A 17,102-nucleotide genomic window follows, 5' to 3' on the forward strand; every position below is an offset into this window, starting at 1 on the left:
CAAGTTTCTATACTTATCAATAATCAATGGCAACAAAGAATGTCCCAACAATCTCACTGTAGAGAATTAACAACTATATATGGGGAAAAAAGATAGCTGACCAATTTTTCATGTAGCATCTTCCTGGACTTGACAGGGGCAATAATGTTTTTAGGAGATACAGTTTCTTAAGGTACTCTCGAAGCTCTGCTCCATATAAAATACCAAATCATTCAATTTATAGTTTGATGTAATGAGGAAAAAGATTTGGAAAGTACACCTAAAAATCAATAGGAAAAAATATACACATAAAATACATACATATATATGTCTGTATGTAGCATATAACAGGGCTGCTAGGTGGCGCAATGGCTAGAGCACTAGGCCTGGAGTCAAGAACACCTGAATTTAAATGAGGCCTCAGACACATACTAGCTATGTAGCCCTGGGCAAGTCACTTAATCCTGTTTGCCTCCATTTCTAATCTGTAAAATGAGCTAGAGAAGGAAATAACAAACCAGTCAAGTACCTTTGCCAAGAAAACCCCAAATGGGGTCACAAGGGGTTGGACATGACTGAAATGACTGAATAACAACAACATGTAGTACATATATATATGTATATGTATACACATACACAATATACTTTGTGTATATATATTTTAACAATCAACATATATTTTATATATACAGATATTCCTCATATATTCATATATACATGTCTAGATATTTCTATGTCTAGATATATTTTTGTTGATTTTTTAGGCGACTTTCCAAGCTTTTTCCTCAATTCATCATCAAACTAAGACTTGACAATTTTGATATTTTATATGAAGCACAACTTTGAGAATCTCTAAGGTATATACCATAAAAACACTAGTGTTACATACACACACATATACACACACATACACACACAACCCCATGGAAAATTTCACTTCCATATTCAAAGTCCAGCCCAAAAGAACTGTGTCCAATTCTTTCACAAAATTCTCAATTTCCATCTTGTTTAATATATAAATCTATTGGTGAAATTATATATTTTTGAAAATCCTTCATTGAAATATTCACTGGAATGTTTTATTTGTACACAGGGTGAAATCAGAGAAGAAAGGAGTCAGTACACATTTGAGATTTTTGAGGTATCAGCTTATATGGTGAGTAAATGTATTCACATGGATTTTTTTTTAAGTTTAAATCAGGCTGACTTCGTGTTATAATGTAAAATATCTTAATTTTAGAAATCTCTTAAAGAGGCAATTTGCATTCAGTTGCTTCCCCCAGGAATTGAAAAAACAAAAACAACTAAACATTTAAAAATGACTTTCCACTATACCTTCTCCTTCTTCCTGGATTGATTTTGGCTGTGACACAGTGAAACACTGCATTACTTCATATCGCTGGCAAGCTTCTTGGTTCTCTGTGCCTGGTTCATCTGGAGGGCGAATTAGCATCCGGCAGTTAAAGGTATGGCTATTTCGTCTTGTTGCCTCTTGAGGCCAAGGAACTCCATTTACTGTGGAAGAAACATAAATTATAATTCTAGTCTTGGTGGTAGGGGAAGGACCAAAGATAAGAGATCTGTACTTTAAATATTCTGCTAGATCAATTATATAGATTAAAAGAAAAAACTGACAAAAATAGACTACAATGTATGCATATATGTACAAGATGATCAATCAACAAGTGTTTAGTAAGCACCTACCATGTGCTAGGCATTTGCATACAAGTTCAAAGAATAAAACTCTAGAAAGGAGTTTACATTCTAATGAGGGTAAAAGTAAGTACATAAAAAAATATATACAGCATAAATACAGAGTTTATACTCACACATACACAAAGAAGTCAAATACAAGGTAGAGAAAAAAATAGCATTTGGCGGAGGATCAAAAAAGGCTTCATGCAGAAGATAATGGCCTGAACTGCACCCTATGCCTAACTAACTCAACTTAAATCAGTTATTTTAAAAAACAAAAACAAAATTAAAATTGTCATTGTCAAGTACTGCTGGATAATGGATTCACCCAGCACCATGAACTGCAAATCCTTCAAAAATGTACTAGAGTACATTACTGCATCAAGATTCAAATGGTATAGGAGATTTGGAGATAAGAGGCCTTGAGTTAGAATGCCAGGTCTACTGCCTGGGTGCCTTTGGGCAAACCACTTTAACGTCTTTAAATAAGTATCTTGGCTATAAAAGGATGAGGGTGGGTTAAATAACCAAGGTCCTTTCTGTCTCTAAATCCTAAGATACTAAGTGTAAGGCTGTTTTTCCCATTTCCAATTACAGTGCTCTCTTGACCTGTTCCCTAACTTAGACTCTTTCCTTCCTCCCTCTCACTACTCTGGGACTTCAGAAGACAGTGAAGATTAAGGAAAAGAATAAAAGTAATCAGGAGAGCTGAGTTCTTCTGCTGGTTCTGCTACTAATTAGTTAGATGACTTTGGGTAAGTTTCCTCTGTATAACATGAAGAGATTGTCCTGGATTATCTCAAAACTTATCACCCATCTCTAACTCTGTTATAACTTGCCAAGCTCCAGATAGGTTGTGTCCGTGCCACCTCATCTACTAGTTTAGTAATTCTGCCAAAATAAATAAATAAATATGGCATTAGTCTGGCATGGTTTTCTTTTCTTCTTTTTTTTCTTCTTGGTGAGGCAATCAGGGTTAAGGGACTTGCCCAAAGTCACACAGCTAGTAAGTGTCAAGTGTCTGAGGCCGAATTTGACCTCAGGTCCTCCTGACTCCAGGGCCAGAGGTCTATCCATTGTGCCACCAAGCTGCCCCCAAAGATTTTTCTTTTAATGAACTTATTCTGCTCTTGATGATTACATTATCTTTTGCTAAGTGGCAACAAACTCTCAGGCTCCTTTGACTTCTAAGACACAGGCATGTTCAAGATAATAGGATCTGCTCTACTGTATTTCATATTGAAAGCTAATAGATGATAGCTTTTACTTCAAAAACTTTTCTTCTTTCTGTTATTATTTTGGATGGTGGGGAAGAATGGCTATAGATCTAAAGCTTCCCCATGTCTTGGGGAGGTACTCACAGAAGGAAGCTGGAAGTACTTGGAGAATTCATTTGGGAATCTGCTCAAAAATCTGCTGATTTGAGTCTGGTATTAAATCCAATTCAGTTCTAACTGGTACCTATTCTGGATTTTACTAGTGAGACAGATACCACTGGAAAAGACTATGAGGGATCTGAGCAAGCCCTGGCATACTTCATTCATAGAGGGCACAGGAAACTGAATTGACTGAAGAGATTCTTTTATGAACTTAAATTCTCAAGAAGTTATAAAGCAGAAAAATAATCTCAAAGATTCCTCAGAACCAATGTCAATCTGGTTTTCTTCTTTCTCAAATAAGAACCAAAAGGAATATATACTTTCTTTTTTTTAGGCAATTAGGGTTAAGTGACTTGCCCAGGGTCACACAGCTAGTAAATGTCAAGTGTTTGGTCTGAGGCCAGATTTGAACTCAGGTCCTCCTGACTTCAGGGCCGGTGCTCTATCTACTGCACCCCACCTAGCTGCCCTGGGAATATATACTTTTGAGTTACCCCCAGACTATAGGCCAAATTCATACTAAATTAGATGGTATAGGAAACAGCAATGAAAATTTCAGTTCAGTTCCATCTGTAACTTGCCCTTAGAAATGTGACCTGGCAGAAAAAAGGACTAATTAGAAATAAGAATTTAGCTAACACTTTTAATTTAGTTAATAATATTCAAGTTAATTGTTCAGCAGCCTTAGTTCCCATAATGAAAAATTTCTCTTAAAATCTTTATCACTATCTTCAATAGCATCTCCTAAATCTGTCAGATAACTTGCCACAAGCACTAGCTCATTTTGATGCTTCAGGATTATTCAAGAGAAATGTAGTACAATAAAAAGAAATGTGCTGAAATAATATATAATCAAACTGGGAATAATACAACAGTTTTCTCTTTGCAATTAATATTAATGCTGCTACTGACTATGCATTTATCCCTAAATGGAAATGACATGGCTTAATTGAGCCTCACAGCAGAATAAACTGATTTTGGGAAATATGTTTGGAAGCCTACAAATTCAGGTGGCAGCTACTACTAAACAGAAATATTAAAATCTAACCTTCTGTTTGGCAGAGGGAAGACTATAGGTTCAACGTTCTTATGGAGCACAATTAAACCTGAAAGCATCAGTGTGTTAGAATAAAAGAAGTTCTCTAGCTAGCTCAGCCCCTCACTGCATCCCAGATTCCTTGACTCTTCACTGCCCCCTCAATAGTACAGTGAATGGAAAAGGAATGAAAAAGTAGTTGTCAGGTCTTCCAGTTGGAAGTTTTTCTTTATCTGAAGCAACAACATGGAAACTGGCATCACTCTCCCTTGTTCTCTATAATATAACTGATACCATGGCTCAAAATATACTATGGGATAGGAAAATAAAGAATTACTTTAAACAACCTGATGACTCTATCCACTACCATTCTGACTGAAGGTGCAAGGCTAGCCTCATTAAAGGTATTAAAGTTATTATCTTCTGCTAGGCCTTTTTGTGGTTGCTCCCTTAAGGCCCCCACTCTCCAACCATTTATGCTTCCTCATAGTTGCCTAGACTACTGTACCCTACTATGACATACCCTCTCTGGGTAGCACTACACACTACAAAACCCCCTTATTTCTACTATCCAATCAAAATTTGTCTATTTTGTATCCCATTTTCTTAAACACAAGTTCTCTTTAGGTGATCTGATAAATTAGTCCATGCTAATGTGCCCATGGATGTTAACAGCTCTCATGGTAAAACTAAGTTGTAAACATCATTAATATTATTTAACAAATATCCCATCCAAAGTAGGCTGGGAAGTTATATACTTACTTAATGATATTGTTAAAAGACATTTTTGGAACAATCTTTAGAATCAATGTCTAAGCTACATGAGAAAATCTGTCTTGTGACTTTTATAGGCACACTAAGTATATTCCACTTCAGGGAAGGCAAATTTCCTTTGTGGTTGGGGTGTACATATTCCTATAAGGAATAAAGCCTGCCCATGGTGTTCAGTTTCAGAAAGAAGTGATATATTCTCCAAAAGTAAGAAACATCAGGTCATTTGTTTAATTTCCATCCCAACCAGAGTTTAAATCTACCAGGGATCCTACTAAGGCAAGTATTGGGTCAGATACCTAAGCTCCCCAAAGACTAAATCTTTGTAAGGGCCAATTACCAGTTACTCAGGGTAATCAACTACTTCTGTAGCTCCTAGATTGCAGGGGTTGTTTCCACATACTAATTTCTAATGTAATGCTTAAAAAAAAAGGGGGGGGGGATGCAGATAGGCAAACTGGGTTCTTTCCTGCTGGTGTTATTTCTTCATCTATAAAATGAGACTAATAAGGGGCAGCTAGGTGGTGCAGTGGATAGAGCTCTTGCTTTGGAGTCAGGAGGACCTGAGTTCAAATCTAGCCTCAGACAACTTGCTGCTTACTAGCTGTGTGACCCTTGGCATGTCACTTAACCCTGACTGCCTCACCAAAAACAAAAAATAAGCAATCAAAAAAAAAAAAAAACCAAGAATAATAATAAAACCTATTTTACTTGATTCATAAGGCTGATGTGAAGACCAGAGACTACGTAAAGCATTTTGCAAATTTTAAACTGCTACATAAATGCTAATTATTACATTTGTACATAGTCAATTTATGTCAACGAAAAGTTTTTGGATGATATCAGTTAACAAGATTTCAATTAATTCTTTTTTTTATTACAGGAAACATATTCTTTGAAAAGCTTTATGTATATTCTTTAATAACAGAATTAGCCAAAGTGTTGAAATACATTTAATTATTGATCAAAATCATTACATGTACAGAAAAGCTGATACATTACAGAAAACTTATTCAAGAAAAATATTTAGTTTTACTTTTGTTCAAATGAAAAAATTTAAAAGTAGAGTAGCAAGCTATTTGAATGTTTAGAAATTAATTTTAACTTTAATTTTACTAAGAAAATTTACTCAAACACTCAACTGAATCTGTGACAGCATGCACTCAGAGTTGCCTCCACTGAGGTAGATTAGAACTCATCCATACTTATCTACCCTACATCATTTTCTAGAACAGTGTTTGGACTCTAAATATTTAGAATCTGTAGACAGGCTGGGCTTAAGTTCACTTTGGCACTAAATATGAAAAAACTCGGTTAGCTAAATAAATTGATAGCAAAGACAAAGAAATTATTAGTTTAGAAATTCTTATTTAGCTTTTACCATATATATCTATATCTATATCTATCTATCTATCTAAAAGCCTGTTGGCTTCACCAGACTGCCAAAGGGATTTGTGACCAAAAAAAAAAAAAAAGTTAAGAGCTGTTTTTCTTTTTCTGTTCATTGTGTGGTATTTCACAGTATTTGGTTCCTAAAGCACATTATCAGTGGTCCTTTTGAGACAGACAGATCAGGTAGGATTGTTTATAATTATTTTTTAGGAAAGAAGTAGGACAGGGCTCTCTGATTCTATACTACCAATTAAAATTACCATTGCTTGCTTTCCTTTTGCCTATCATGTTTCTGTTCTTCTTTCTGTAGTTTTCTTGCTCCTGTTCTTTTTTATACAGTTAATAGGTTTGTAAAATAATTAAAACTTTCTGTTAAAAATTTTCTAGGGCAAAAGTTGGAAGGTGCTCTTTATATTCTGTAAATAACACTCAAATAAACAAGTACTACAAGACATTTGTCATATTAAGATATGCTTCATATTCTTCCTTTTCCCTTCCTGACCTGCAAATATACCATCAATGTACTCCCAGAGTGGCGATGATGGAAAGGCCCTATGACAGGGGTCTGGTATTGGAAATGAAAGGTCAAGTTTACAAAGCAACTGTGTTATTTCCATATTTGACCAGTAAAAACAGACTGTGAGAACTATATCATACTTCACCATAGTTCTGAGGATGAATAAAATGGTTCATCTATAGTTAAATCTCAATTAAAAAGATCAATGTTATTTCAGTAGGGTAGAGGAAGGTAGCATTAAGAATAATAACAATTAAAAAAACTGTTTTTTTACCTAATGATTTTGGTAGCAGATTCTTGACAAATTCTGCATGATCTCCCACATGCAGTATGCTGTAGACACTGGTATTCATCAGTTCTTCCTGATTGTAACCCAAGTAGCTGGTCACATTTTCTGACACAAATACAATTCTCCCTTCACGATTCACAACAAAGAAAAATCCATCTAAGGCCTGCAAAGCACAAAAAGATTTGAGAAGTTAAGAAGAGAAAGGAGAGGGAAAAGAAAAATCACACAGTATGAACCAGATACATTTCAAAGTAGAAAAGATCAGAAATCCAATACATCAGAGTTGGACATAGTTTAAAAGGCTAGTAGGCATAGGTTTTTAGCCTTTTAGGTGTTCTTTGTGGAAAGCAAAGTCTTTAAGTGGGCCCGTGCATTGAAATTTTAAGTTGAAATTGTCAGCCTTTCCCAGGAGTAAAATTTATACAGCCAATTCAGGAACAAATGGATTAACATTAAGTTGCTGCAGAGGACCTGTCAGCCCCAAAGAATCTCACACAGTATTGAGAAAGAATAAATCTCATTTAGGTTTTCTTAATATTTTAGACTTTTACTTTTCTTAGAATGGAAAGACTAGTGAGTACCACATAAAGATTTTTTGAAATGTTAAGTGCATTGAATAATAGTTGGTTAACTCTTTAAACCTGTTATAAATTGTTATGAAAAATTCAGGGAGAAAAAAAGTCTGAAAACCTTTAAAAAACATCACTGTTTTAAAAAACAGTTTTAATCCTTGCTCAATTTGATTTCATTTTTTTTACTGGGAAGGATGCTTATATAAAAAAATTCCAAGTTATTAATTATCATCTATACTATAGCTAATCAGGATTTTTTAAAACAAGCAAACCAAAAAAGAAAATGTAGCATGATAGGTATATAGCAAATGCCCAAGAATTACCTGACTAAAACTTAGATTTATTGTGTTGTGGAACGGGGAACGGTACTGGGAAGGAAAGATATTTTTTCAAATAAAATTACAAGTAAGCTTCATAAATGAAAGTGGAGCTGAGCAAACTTTTACTTAAAACACATTTGCTGTAAGTTGCATTACTGTATGTGAAATGAAGTAATAAAATTAACTTTTAAAATATTCCTAATATAGACTTTTCACCAATATGAACTAGCTCCTATTACTCTGAGTGATTTTTTACTTACATCAATTTATATTTTCAAGGTTTGTTTTTATAAGTTCTTCAACACTTTGCAGCGTATATACTTTGCATCCCCAAGCACATAAATTTAAAAGCAATTATTGTGTTTATTATGTGTCAGTCACATAGTTAAACACTGGGAATAAAAATATAAAGGTGCTACAAGCTCCCGCCTCAAGGAGATATTATACATTCTCTCCTTGTTTCTTTTGTATCCCAACAGCAACCACTACAGGATGTTGATTCATTACAAGAAAATATAATTTAATTTTTTCTCCCTTTCTCAAAGGCTTTGCAGAAGGTATTCCTGTATTTGGTAGTTGAGGTATGAGAAAGAATTGATTTTAAGTCTCTTCCAAATCTAAGAATCTATGACTATTAGAAACTGAGCCTGGGAAAAATAGTGAAATGTTGAACAAGGCATATTTGGGGGCTAAATAGAGCTATAAATGAGTAAAATAATTAAATAACGCCTAACCAACACATACGCAGAATTTCATAAATCTTACACCCAACAGCTCATTTATTTTTATCTCATACTGAGTAAAAATGCCAATTAATAACAGGCAAAATATATAAAGCTGAGAAAAAATGTCAATCTGCTGTGAATAGTGTGTATACACATGAAATAAAATTATGCTGAACTTAAAACTCCATGAATGATATCCTTAATATTGAGATATGCCAATGTTCTGAACCATGGTGTTCCCTGCACATACTATGTTGCCTTCTTCACAATTTGCTTTCCATGCCAAAGTAATCTAACACTATAAGGGGCCAGGTCTCTGTTTCTAGAGAGGTTCCAAATACCTACAAAGGCTTGGTATCTACAGAACAGGTTCACACAGCAAAATATGAAAGTGAGAAAGTATGCAACAATGGATACTCTTTTGTGTTTCCTTTCTCATCTTTGTGATGTCACTTTTGGTTAATTTTCCCTACCCCCAACTTTAATTTCAAAATGCCATCTAATCCCCTCAACAATACTAATTAAGTGTTCTTAAGGAAGTCCCATGTACATATGTTTAGTGCTCTCCCAACTAGGGAGTAATCTCAATCTCATTTTGTTTATATATGAGAGAGGGCAGGACAATAAGATTGGCCTGAAATAAGTGGAGGCTTTGTGAGTCGAGACTAAATATATCTTTTTTTTTTAATTTTCCCCATTCAATACTATGCTGAGAACGCTAAATAAACAATATTTGTAGAAGATATTTTTGTATCAATTGCTGAGGATTAATTATTTTGTTCAGTTTTGGGGTTTGGTTATAGATCGCTTGGCAATTAACTGATTACTAGTAACAGCCTATGTGTGAATGATAGGATCATGATTAGAACTGGGGAACCTGGAAGGTCTGTGAAATGAGAAGCATAAATTTTTCTCAAGAAGTCTTTATTAATGTCATAGCCAAAATTACTATGAATTTGGACTAGAAAAGATGAGAAATAGCAAAAATGAGAGGATGAAGACACATCTAGTATGCCTTACAAATAGTGCTGCTATTGTATGTGGGTAGTGTATTTAGGGATACTCTGGGTAAAAATATACCCTGAGGTTAATGGCTAAGATTTAAAAGGTAATGTGTATTAGCTAATGAGCACAGTATTTGGAATCATTAAAAACAGATATGCTAAAAATTCCTTCTTTACATCTTTCTTAGAACAGGGGAAAAATACTGCAAAGTTAAGTACAACTTGAAGGAAGTTGATTATTTAAATAGGATGTTGCTTGTCATATTTTAATATCTCAACTGTTAAGTCTTACGATCATTATAGACTCTTTTTTTTTTTTTAGTTTTTAGGCAATTGGGGTTAAGTGACTTGCCCAGGATCACACAGCTAGTAAGTGTCAAGTGTTGGTCTGAGGCAGAATTTGAATCCAGGTCCTCCTGACTTCAGGGCCGGTGCTCTATCCACTGCGCCACCTAGCTGCCCCTAGACTCTTCTAATCTTAGGCAACAAAAGAGTACAAAAAAACTATTAAAGTTGCTACATATGTTAGACAAAGCAATTGCTCTAAAGGTATTAAGGACTCAGGGAAACTTTATTTAGGGATTCTATCTATATAGGAATACTTCTATCTTATGGAAGATCTCAATAAGCAACAAATTTCTAAGGAACATGCTGCTACTCTAATTTTTTTTAAAAAAGGATTCTTATCTACTTCTCAGGGATAGTTTCACAGTATTCTTTGGAGAAAATTAGCATTTGCATACATGTAGTATCTGTCTTAGAAAAATATATGATCCTTAAGAACAGGAACTATGTTGTTTTTAAATTCTGTATTCCCAGTGCCCAGCAGAGTACCTTGCATGTGAGAGCTTAACAAATGTTTGTTGGATTGAAATATATGTAAATTACAGTAATCCAGCACATAAGCAATAGAGATTAAGAAATTATGACTTTTTAGAAAGAGAAAAACTAATATAAAACTGAAATTATTCATTCAAAAAGCATTTACTATGAAACTGCTCTAGAGAAGGCATTTTGACAGTTGCTAGGGAAAGAGAGGTAAAAATCAAACAGTAAGTAATGAGCTTACATTCCACTGGGGAAAACAACATGTATTAAAAGAAATTACAAAATCATTTCATAGAGGTATGCAACTCGGAAGAAATAATATAAAGGATGGACTTCACTGGATATATATCTTAGTCAAATTCAAACAGGCATATCTAACAATCAGCAAGCCAGATATATAAAAATATGGAAGAATAAATATGAATAGGGAATAAGTGAAATGCTTAATTTCCATAACTATCAAGTAATAAAAAAGTATAGTATATTTAGGTATAATGCATGCCTAAATATAGTCTCTGCCCACAATCAAATTGTGGAGACAAGATAAACATGTATGAAAACAAGGCAGCATATGACAAAAATATTAAATTCTGTGGCTCAAACAATAAGTCTATAAGGAGGCCAAAAAAAAAATGACTAAGGGCTGGAGTCACCAGGGTAGTATGCCTTAGAAGATGTGCATATTATAGCTAGGCAAAGAGGGAGGGAAAAGTATAGCCAGGCAAAGGAAAGGCACAGAGGTATGAAGAAGTAAATTTTGTTGTTTGCTGACATTTATATAGGGCTTTACAGACATTAGCCAATTTAATCTGATTCACTTATACATCCATATATCTTATTTGTTTATATATGGGAGATGATATGATAATAATAAGATCAGCTTAAATGGAAGCTTCATGCAGTAGTGAGAAGGCCTGGTAAATAGTAAAGAGAAAGGTTACTTACAAAATATTTACTTTGATTTTTTTTTTGGACAGTAATTTTAACATGTTTTAATGATCAAGAGTATTAAGAGAAGTAGTTAAGAGAAGGGAGAAAAATACAATTTCATATTACTATTTTTAATGAAAGATTATTTACTTTACAAGCATACTCTTCATTTTATAAATGTATTCATTTAATAGTTACAATGAAATGAGTTTTCTTAATGTATTTCCTTAAAACATTCAATTTATAAAATTAAACTAACTTTCAGGAAACTCATCTGTAGAGAAAGGCATGACTGTGTATAGCAGAAAACTCATCTGTAAAACAAGATATCACATGTATACAGTACCCTAATACTTAAGTATTGACATTTGCTGTATGAGAACACAGTAATTCTATTAAATGTTTTATTTTCCCAACAAATCCTCTGATTCCATTGCTAGGGAAAAACTGCATGTTATCTTTTAATCCACTTTATCATCCTTTGGACAGCATTTTTTAGAAAGGTTTTCTGGAAGAGATCAAGCATTCATTTCTTAAAAAAACTTTCCAAAATTGTGCTCTTCATCAAACATATCCTTAATTTGTTTTATAATTCTTCCAAGTGTTACATGTGAAAAAATTCTGAGTTGGCAGTACAAGAATTAATGACTACTGTCATCAGAGGGTATACCAACCTCCAAAAGAAGGGGTCCCAAAGATTCCTTTTCAATCACTCCTTGACTACTTGATGAGATGTCTGATTTCTGGACGTCATCATCAGTTGCTGTTTTCTCTGTAATAAAAGAATTTTTTTGTGAAATAATTCTAAAATTACCTGTTTTCTCTGTGATAAAAGAACCTTTTTGTCAAATAATTCTGAAATTACCTAGCACTACATGGAAAAGTCACAGAAAATGTAGCTTCAACAGATTATAGATAACAGAACTATTATCTCAACAGATTACTGAGAATGGTGTTAAAGTACCACAAACACTGAAGGTACATAATTAAGGTATTTGTACTTATAAGTATAAGACGAAATTAATATATTAATGTAAGAATCAAAAGGCAAGAGAGTCTTATTATTTTAAAGAAGGTGATAACACATTACCAATTATGATTTGTGCAAAAGAAGTGGCTTCCAAGACATCATCAAAGGCGGGTAGGGTTAGGAACTAGACTTCTGAATCTATTTGTGTAGGAAAATTAACCTTTAACAAAATAAGTCTAAACCTTCTTTACAACTTATAGTCATAAAGCATCGTGTCAAACTCAAATAGAAAGAAGGAACACTAAATCATACATCAAGATCTCTGCAGGCTATATACTGACTTAGAAAACCACACACTAACGTTATCCATGTTTACTGTACTTTTATTTATTGTTAAATATTTTCCATGGGGTGCTGTGGGCAACATTACCCACAGGCTGTGTAGTTAACACCTCTGCACTATACTATGATGTTCTTATAGGACATACCATGAAGGGAATGTATACCTGAAAGGAGGCCAAACAGCAAGAGCAAGAGATAACAGATGAATAACCTAAATGCTATTCCTGTATCCATGAAAAATACTAAAAGACCCAAAGGAAGACCTCTAACACTTGAAAAGATGTCCTGTGAGAGACTAATGGAAAGACAGGGACAAGAATCACGCAGAATGAGAAAAAGTGAATCAATTGTAACATACAACAATGGATTACAATACCCAATGCACTATCAAAAATACCCACAATGAGAGATCATGGACCAAATGAGATATTTAAGGAAAAGACCAAAGGTACATGTGTATCAGAGGAATGCTGATTTACTTATCCATAGATTTGAACATTGTTAGACTGTGCTTCAACTTAGGAAAAATATATTTTAGAAATTATAAAATTTAGGGCCATATTGTCCCCACTTCTATTAATAACAGACGCATTCAATAAAACATTTATGAAACACTTACACAAAAAAACATGCTTGGTACTTTCCGGGGATGCAAAAAATTCTAAGTTCATGTTTCAAGGAATTTATAATTTCATTAAGTTGACAAAATATATACCAAAATAAAAGAAAACCCAACAACCCAAAGATCATAAAAAACAGCATAGGAAACAATGTCCAGTGATTGACCAACAATTATTTTAATTATTTAACACCCAGTATAATTCCAGCTAAACATATTTTTTCTACATTTCGAGGATAGAGACAAAATATTCACAAAGATTGAGGGTTTGTCCTCAAGGAGCTTAAAATCTAATTATCAGGACACGGCCAACATAAAAAGTCATAAAATAATTAAGTACAAAACTACATAATGTTGCCATATTTTCACTAAGAATACAAAGAAAACAAAAGATCACTGTCAGCTAGGGTAGTTTGGGAAAATTGCATAGAAATGTTATAACTAGTTTGAAAGATAAAATTTTGAAAGGTAAAATTTAAATAGAAGATATTAAAAATTGTTTGATGAATGCTCAATGCTCAAGAAGGAGCATTCCAGGAAGAGTTGATGCCTAAAAAAAAAAAAGAGAGAGAGATCCAGGAAGAAAATGGACATTGCATGAATAAGTGGGTAGACTAGTGAGGACACAAGCACAACTAGAATGTCACAGGAGACTTGGGAGTAACAAAACCCCCTAGAGCAAGGGTGGGGAACCTGCAGCCTCAAGGCCACACGTGGCCCTCTAAGTCCTCAAATGCTGTCCTTTGACTGAATCCAAACTTCACAGAATAAATCCCCTTAATAAATGGATTTGTTACGTAAAACTGCAACACACAAGGCAGGCAAGCCGGTCTAGCTAAACAGCAGGGAATCCTGGGGGAGAAATGGGAGGCAGTATGTACCAGACAAATCAGGCTGACACTACCACCATCTTGACTACCATCTTCCTTCAGATTCTGATGGACAAAAGCCCAGGATCCTAAATTCAAGAGCCTCGATAATTAGCACTGCTTCCAGCCCAGTGCCCTCAGTCATCATCCTGGGACACAATCCCTGGGCGGATGTAGCCACAAAATTCCTTGGTACTGTCAGACAGTTCAAAAATAGAAATGGATATGATTTGATCTCTGAAAATGACATATTAGAAAAAGTTTTACCATCTTTTTTGCCTCTGTACCCAAAGGACCATAAAACCTTTGATCTAATTTAAAGCTGAATTTGCGATATCTCCTCTATTAGATGATGAGCTCCCTGAAGGTAGGGACTGTATGATATTTCCAGTACTTACCACAATGCTCTGCACAAATAACTGCTTACTAAAGGCTCTGTTCATTTATTTGTATTTGTTTTGAGAAGTAACCAAAATCAAGGTTCAGAGGAATTTGGACTTGATATAATCAACAACACAGAACCTTCTTAGGTTCTTAGGCAGGGAAGTGAAATGAAGTCTTTTTTTTAACTTGGTATTACGCAGACTGACGATGAAGGTGTTTTAGTAGTTCAGATATGAAATGATGAAAGCTTGGACCACAGAGATGGCAGTGACAACTGAAAGGAAAAAGCAAATCCAAAAAAACACAGCAAAAAAGAATAAATAGGATTGGTGACAGATCAAGATTGCAGAGTAGTAGGAAGAAGTAAAGCCCAACTTCACAAACAGATATCTTCCATAGCTATCTAGAAAATCGATCAGATCAAATCCTGATCAGGAAAACTAATGAAAAACAGTGAGACATTTTTCTAGTCCAGGGCAGCACAGAGAGAGACATGGACACTACTGTCTACCCAAGAGCGTGTTGCCCAGAGCATTTCAATGTCACAAAAAAGGAGACTAAGCTGTGTACCACAGCAAGGAACAAGTGGGACAGAAAGAGGTCCCAGATGGCCCCTGAACTAGAGTACACTTCAGGAATAGAGGCTATACTGCAGCTCTGCCACTCACTACCCAGTGTGGACTCAGGCAGTGAGTGACATATACCCAAGTATGACAGAAAGGAGCTATCTACTGAGCAGGAAACAAGTTCAGAAGCAAACAAGAATAATGGGGCTGTAACCCCAGGGGCAGAGCAAGGACTTAGTTCTAGCCTCCAGCCCCAGGCTGAGACCTATAGTTATGAGGTCAGGAATATTAAACCAAAGGGGAGCCTGCAATTCTGTCACTCTGGATTTGATCTGCCAGTCTTCCAGGAGGGTTCACAGTGGTTGCATCCAGAAACAGACTCCTGGAACTAACAACCATGGACAAACTGACAGAGGTCTTATTCAGACCCAAAGTTGGATCAAGAGCCTTAAGATCTCAGAGAAGAAGAAGGAGCAAAAGAGCAGTGATCAAACCTTGCCATAGGTCACATCACTTTGGAAGCAATGAAAGCTTGAAGATTCCAAGCCTGAACTGTCTCTGAGATCCTACAATAACATAACATTCATCACCCCAAGAAAGTAGCATAAGGACCCAAGAGGACAAAAGATCAGGTTATAGACTCCCCACACTCCAAGAAATTGTAGTAACATAAAGTTCAAAGTCAAGACAAAGGCTAGAAGAATGAGCAAATAAAAAAGAATACCACAATGAAGAGCTATTATAGCAAATAAGGAAGTTCAAAACACAAACTGAGATGAGAATTGACTCTAAAATATCCAAAAACACAGCCTCAAGGAAAACCATGCAAAATCCCACAGCTTTGGCACAAGTTCCAACCAGAATTTCAAGAAGAGATAAAGCAATAATTTAAGAGAGAGAGATTTTAAAAACTAAATGAAGTTAGTAGAGGGGAAAAAAATGCAAAAAGAAAACGAGAATGTAAGAAAGACATGAAAAAAGAATTAATGGCTTGGAACAAGAGGTACAAAATCTTACCCAAAAAAAAAACCCTCTGAAAATTAGAATTTACCTAATGGAAGTTAGTGACTCCAAAAAACAACAAGAAATAGTAAAATAAAGTCAATTGATGGAAAAAAAGCATACAAGAAAATATGAAATATCTTATAGCAAAAACAGCAGACTTAGATAGTTTAAGAATCTTAAGGGGCAGCTAGGTGGTATAGTAGATAGAGATCCGGCCTTGGAGTCAGGAAGACCTCAGTTCAAATCTGGCCTCTGACACTTGGCACTTAACTAGCTGTGTGACCCTAGACAAGTCACTTAACCCTGACTGCCTAAGCAAAAAAAGAATCATAGAAACAGCTGAATGCCACACCCCCCTTAAAAAAGTTCAGATATTATATTTGAAGAAATTAAGAGGGCAAAATGGAAATTGAAAAAATTCACTGCTCTGCTATAAAAAATGATGAGAATGGTTTCAGAAAAACCTCAGTTATATGAACTGATGGAAAGTAAAATGGGCAGAACACTGTACACAGTAATATTATAAGGATGATCAGGGGTGTAGAGTGTGTTCAGGGAAGACCAGTACCTCTGGTGTAATGTCTGCCAAGCCCTTTACAAGGCTGCTTTCTACCTTTGGTGTCCACCTGTACCACCTAACTGTCACCTGTGGCTCTAAGACTCTGTAGCATATGGCGACCACACCCTGATAAACCGTTTTAGCAGATAGGCTAAACCAGGTTGAGGGTAACAGAGGGGTCTCAAACCAGTTAGAGAGTTAGGGAGGTGTCTACCCCAAGCATGGGAAGACTTCCCCTGGTAGAATAGGAGAATGAGAACAATTTGTTCCAACGGTCATGAAGGTAGTTGAAGCAGGGTCTGTGGAGTGCTTAGAGCTTGGTTAGACATCGAAGACTCCAAGGTCATCCAC

The 17,102-nt window shown here is 35.1% G+C and overlaps 1 protein-coding gene across 10 annotated transcripts in view; it reads right to left on the bottom strand.

Moving 5' to 3' along the window:
* Positions 1-17,102, bottom strand: part of NCOA1 (nuclear receptor coactivator 1) — a 214,969-nt gene that overhangs the window by 83,464 nt on the left and 114,403 nt on the right. For all 10 annotated transcript variants that reach the window (XM_027850339.1, XM_027850343.1, XM_027850341.1 and 7 more), the window contains 3 exons: positions 12,112-12,209; positions 7,044-7,221; positions 1,315-1,494 (listed from right to left, as the gene is read on the bottom strand). In XM_027850339.1, coding sequence (XP_027706140.1) covers positions 1,315-1,494; positions 7,044-7,221; positions 12,112-12,209 — 456 coding nt within the window. The remainder of the gene's footprint in view (positions 1-1,314; positions 1,495-7,043; positions 7,222-12,111; positions 12,210-17,102) is intronic.

The sequence above is a fragment of the Vombatus ursinus genome, unplaced genomic scaffold (assembly GCF_900497805.2).
Source record: "Vombatus ursinus unplaced genomic scaffold, bare-nosed wombat genome assembly UNPS02009062.1, whole genome shotgun sequence".
Classification (NCBI taxonomy): domain Eukaryota; kingdom Metazoa; phylum Chordata; class Mammalia; order Diprotodontia; family Vombatidae; genus Vombatus; species Vombatus ursinus.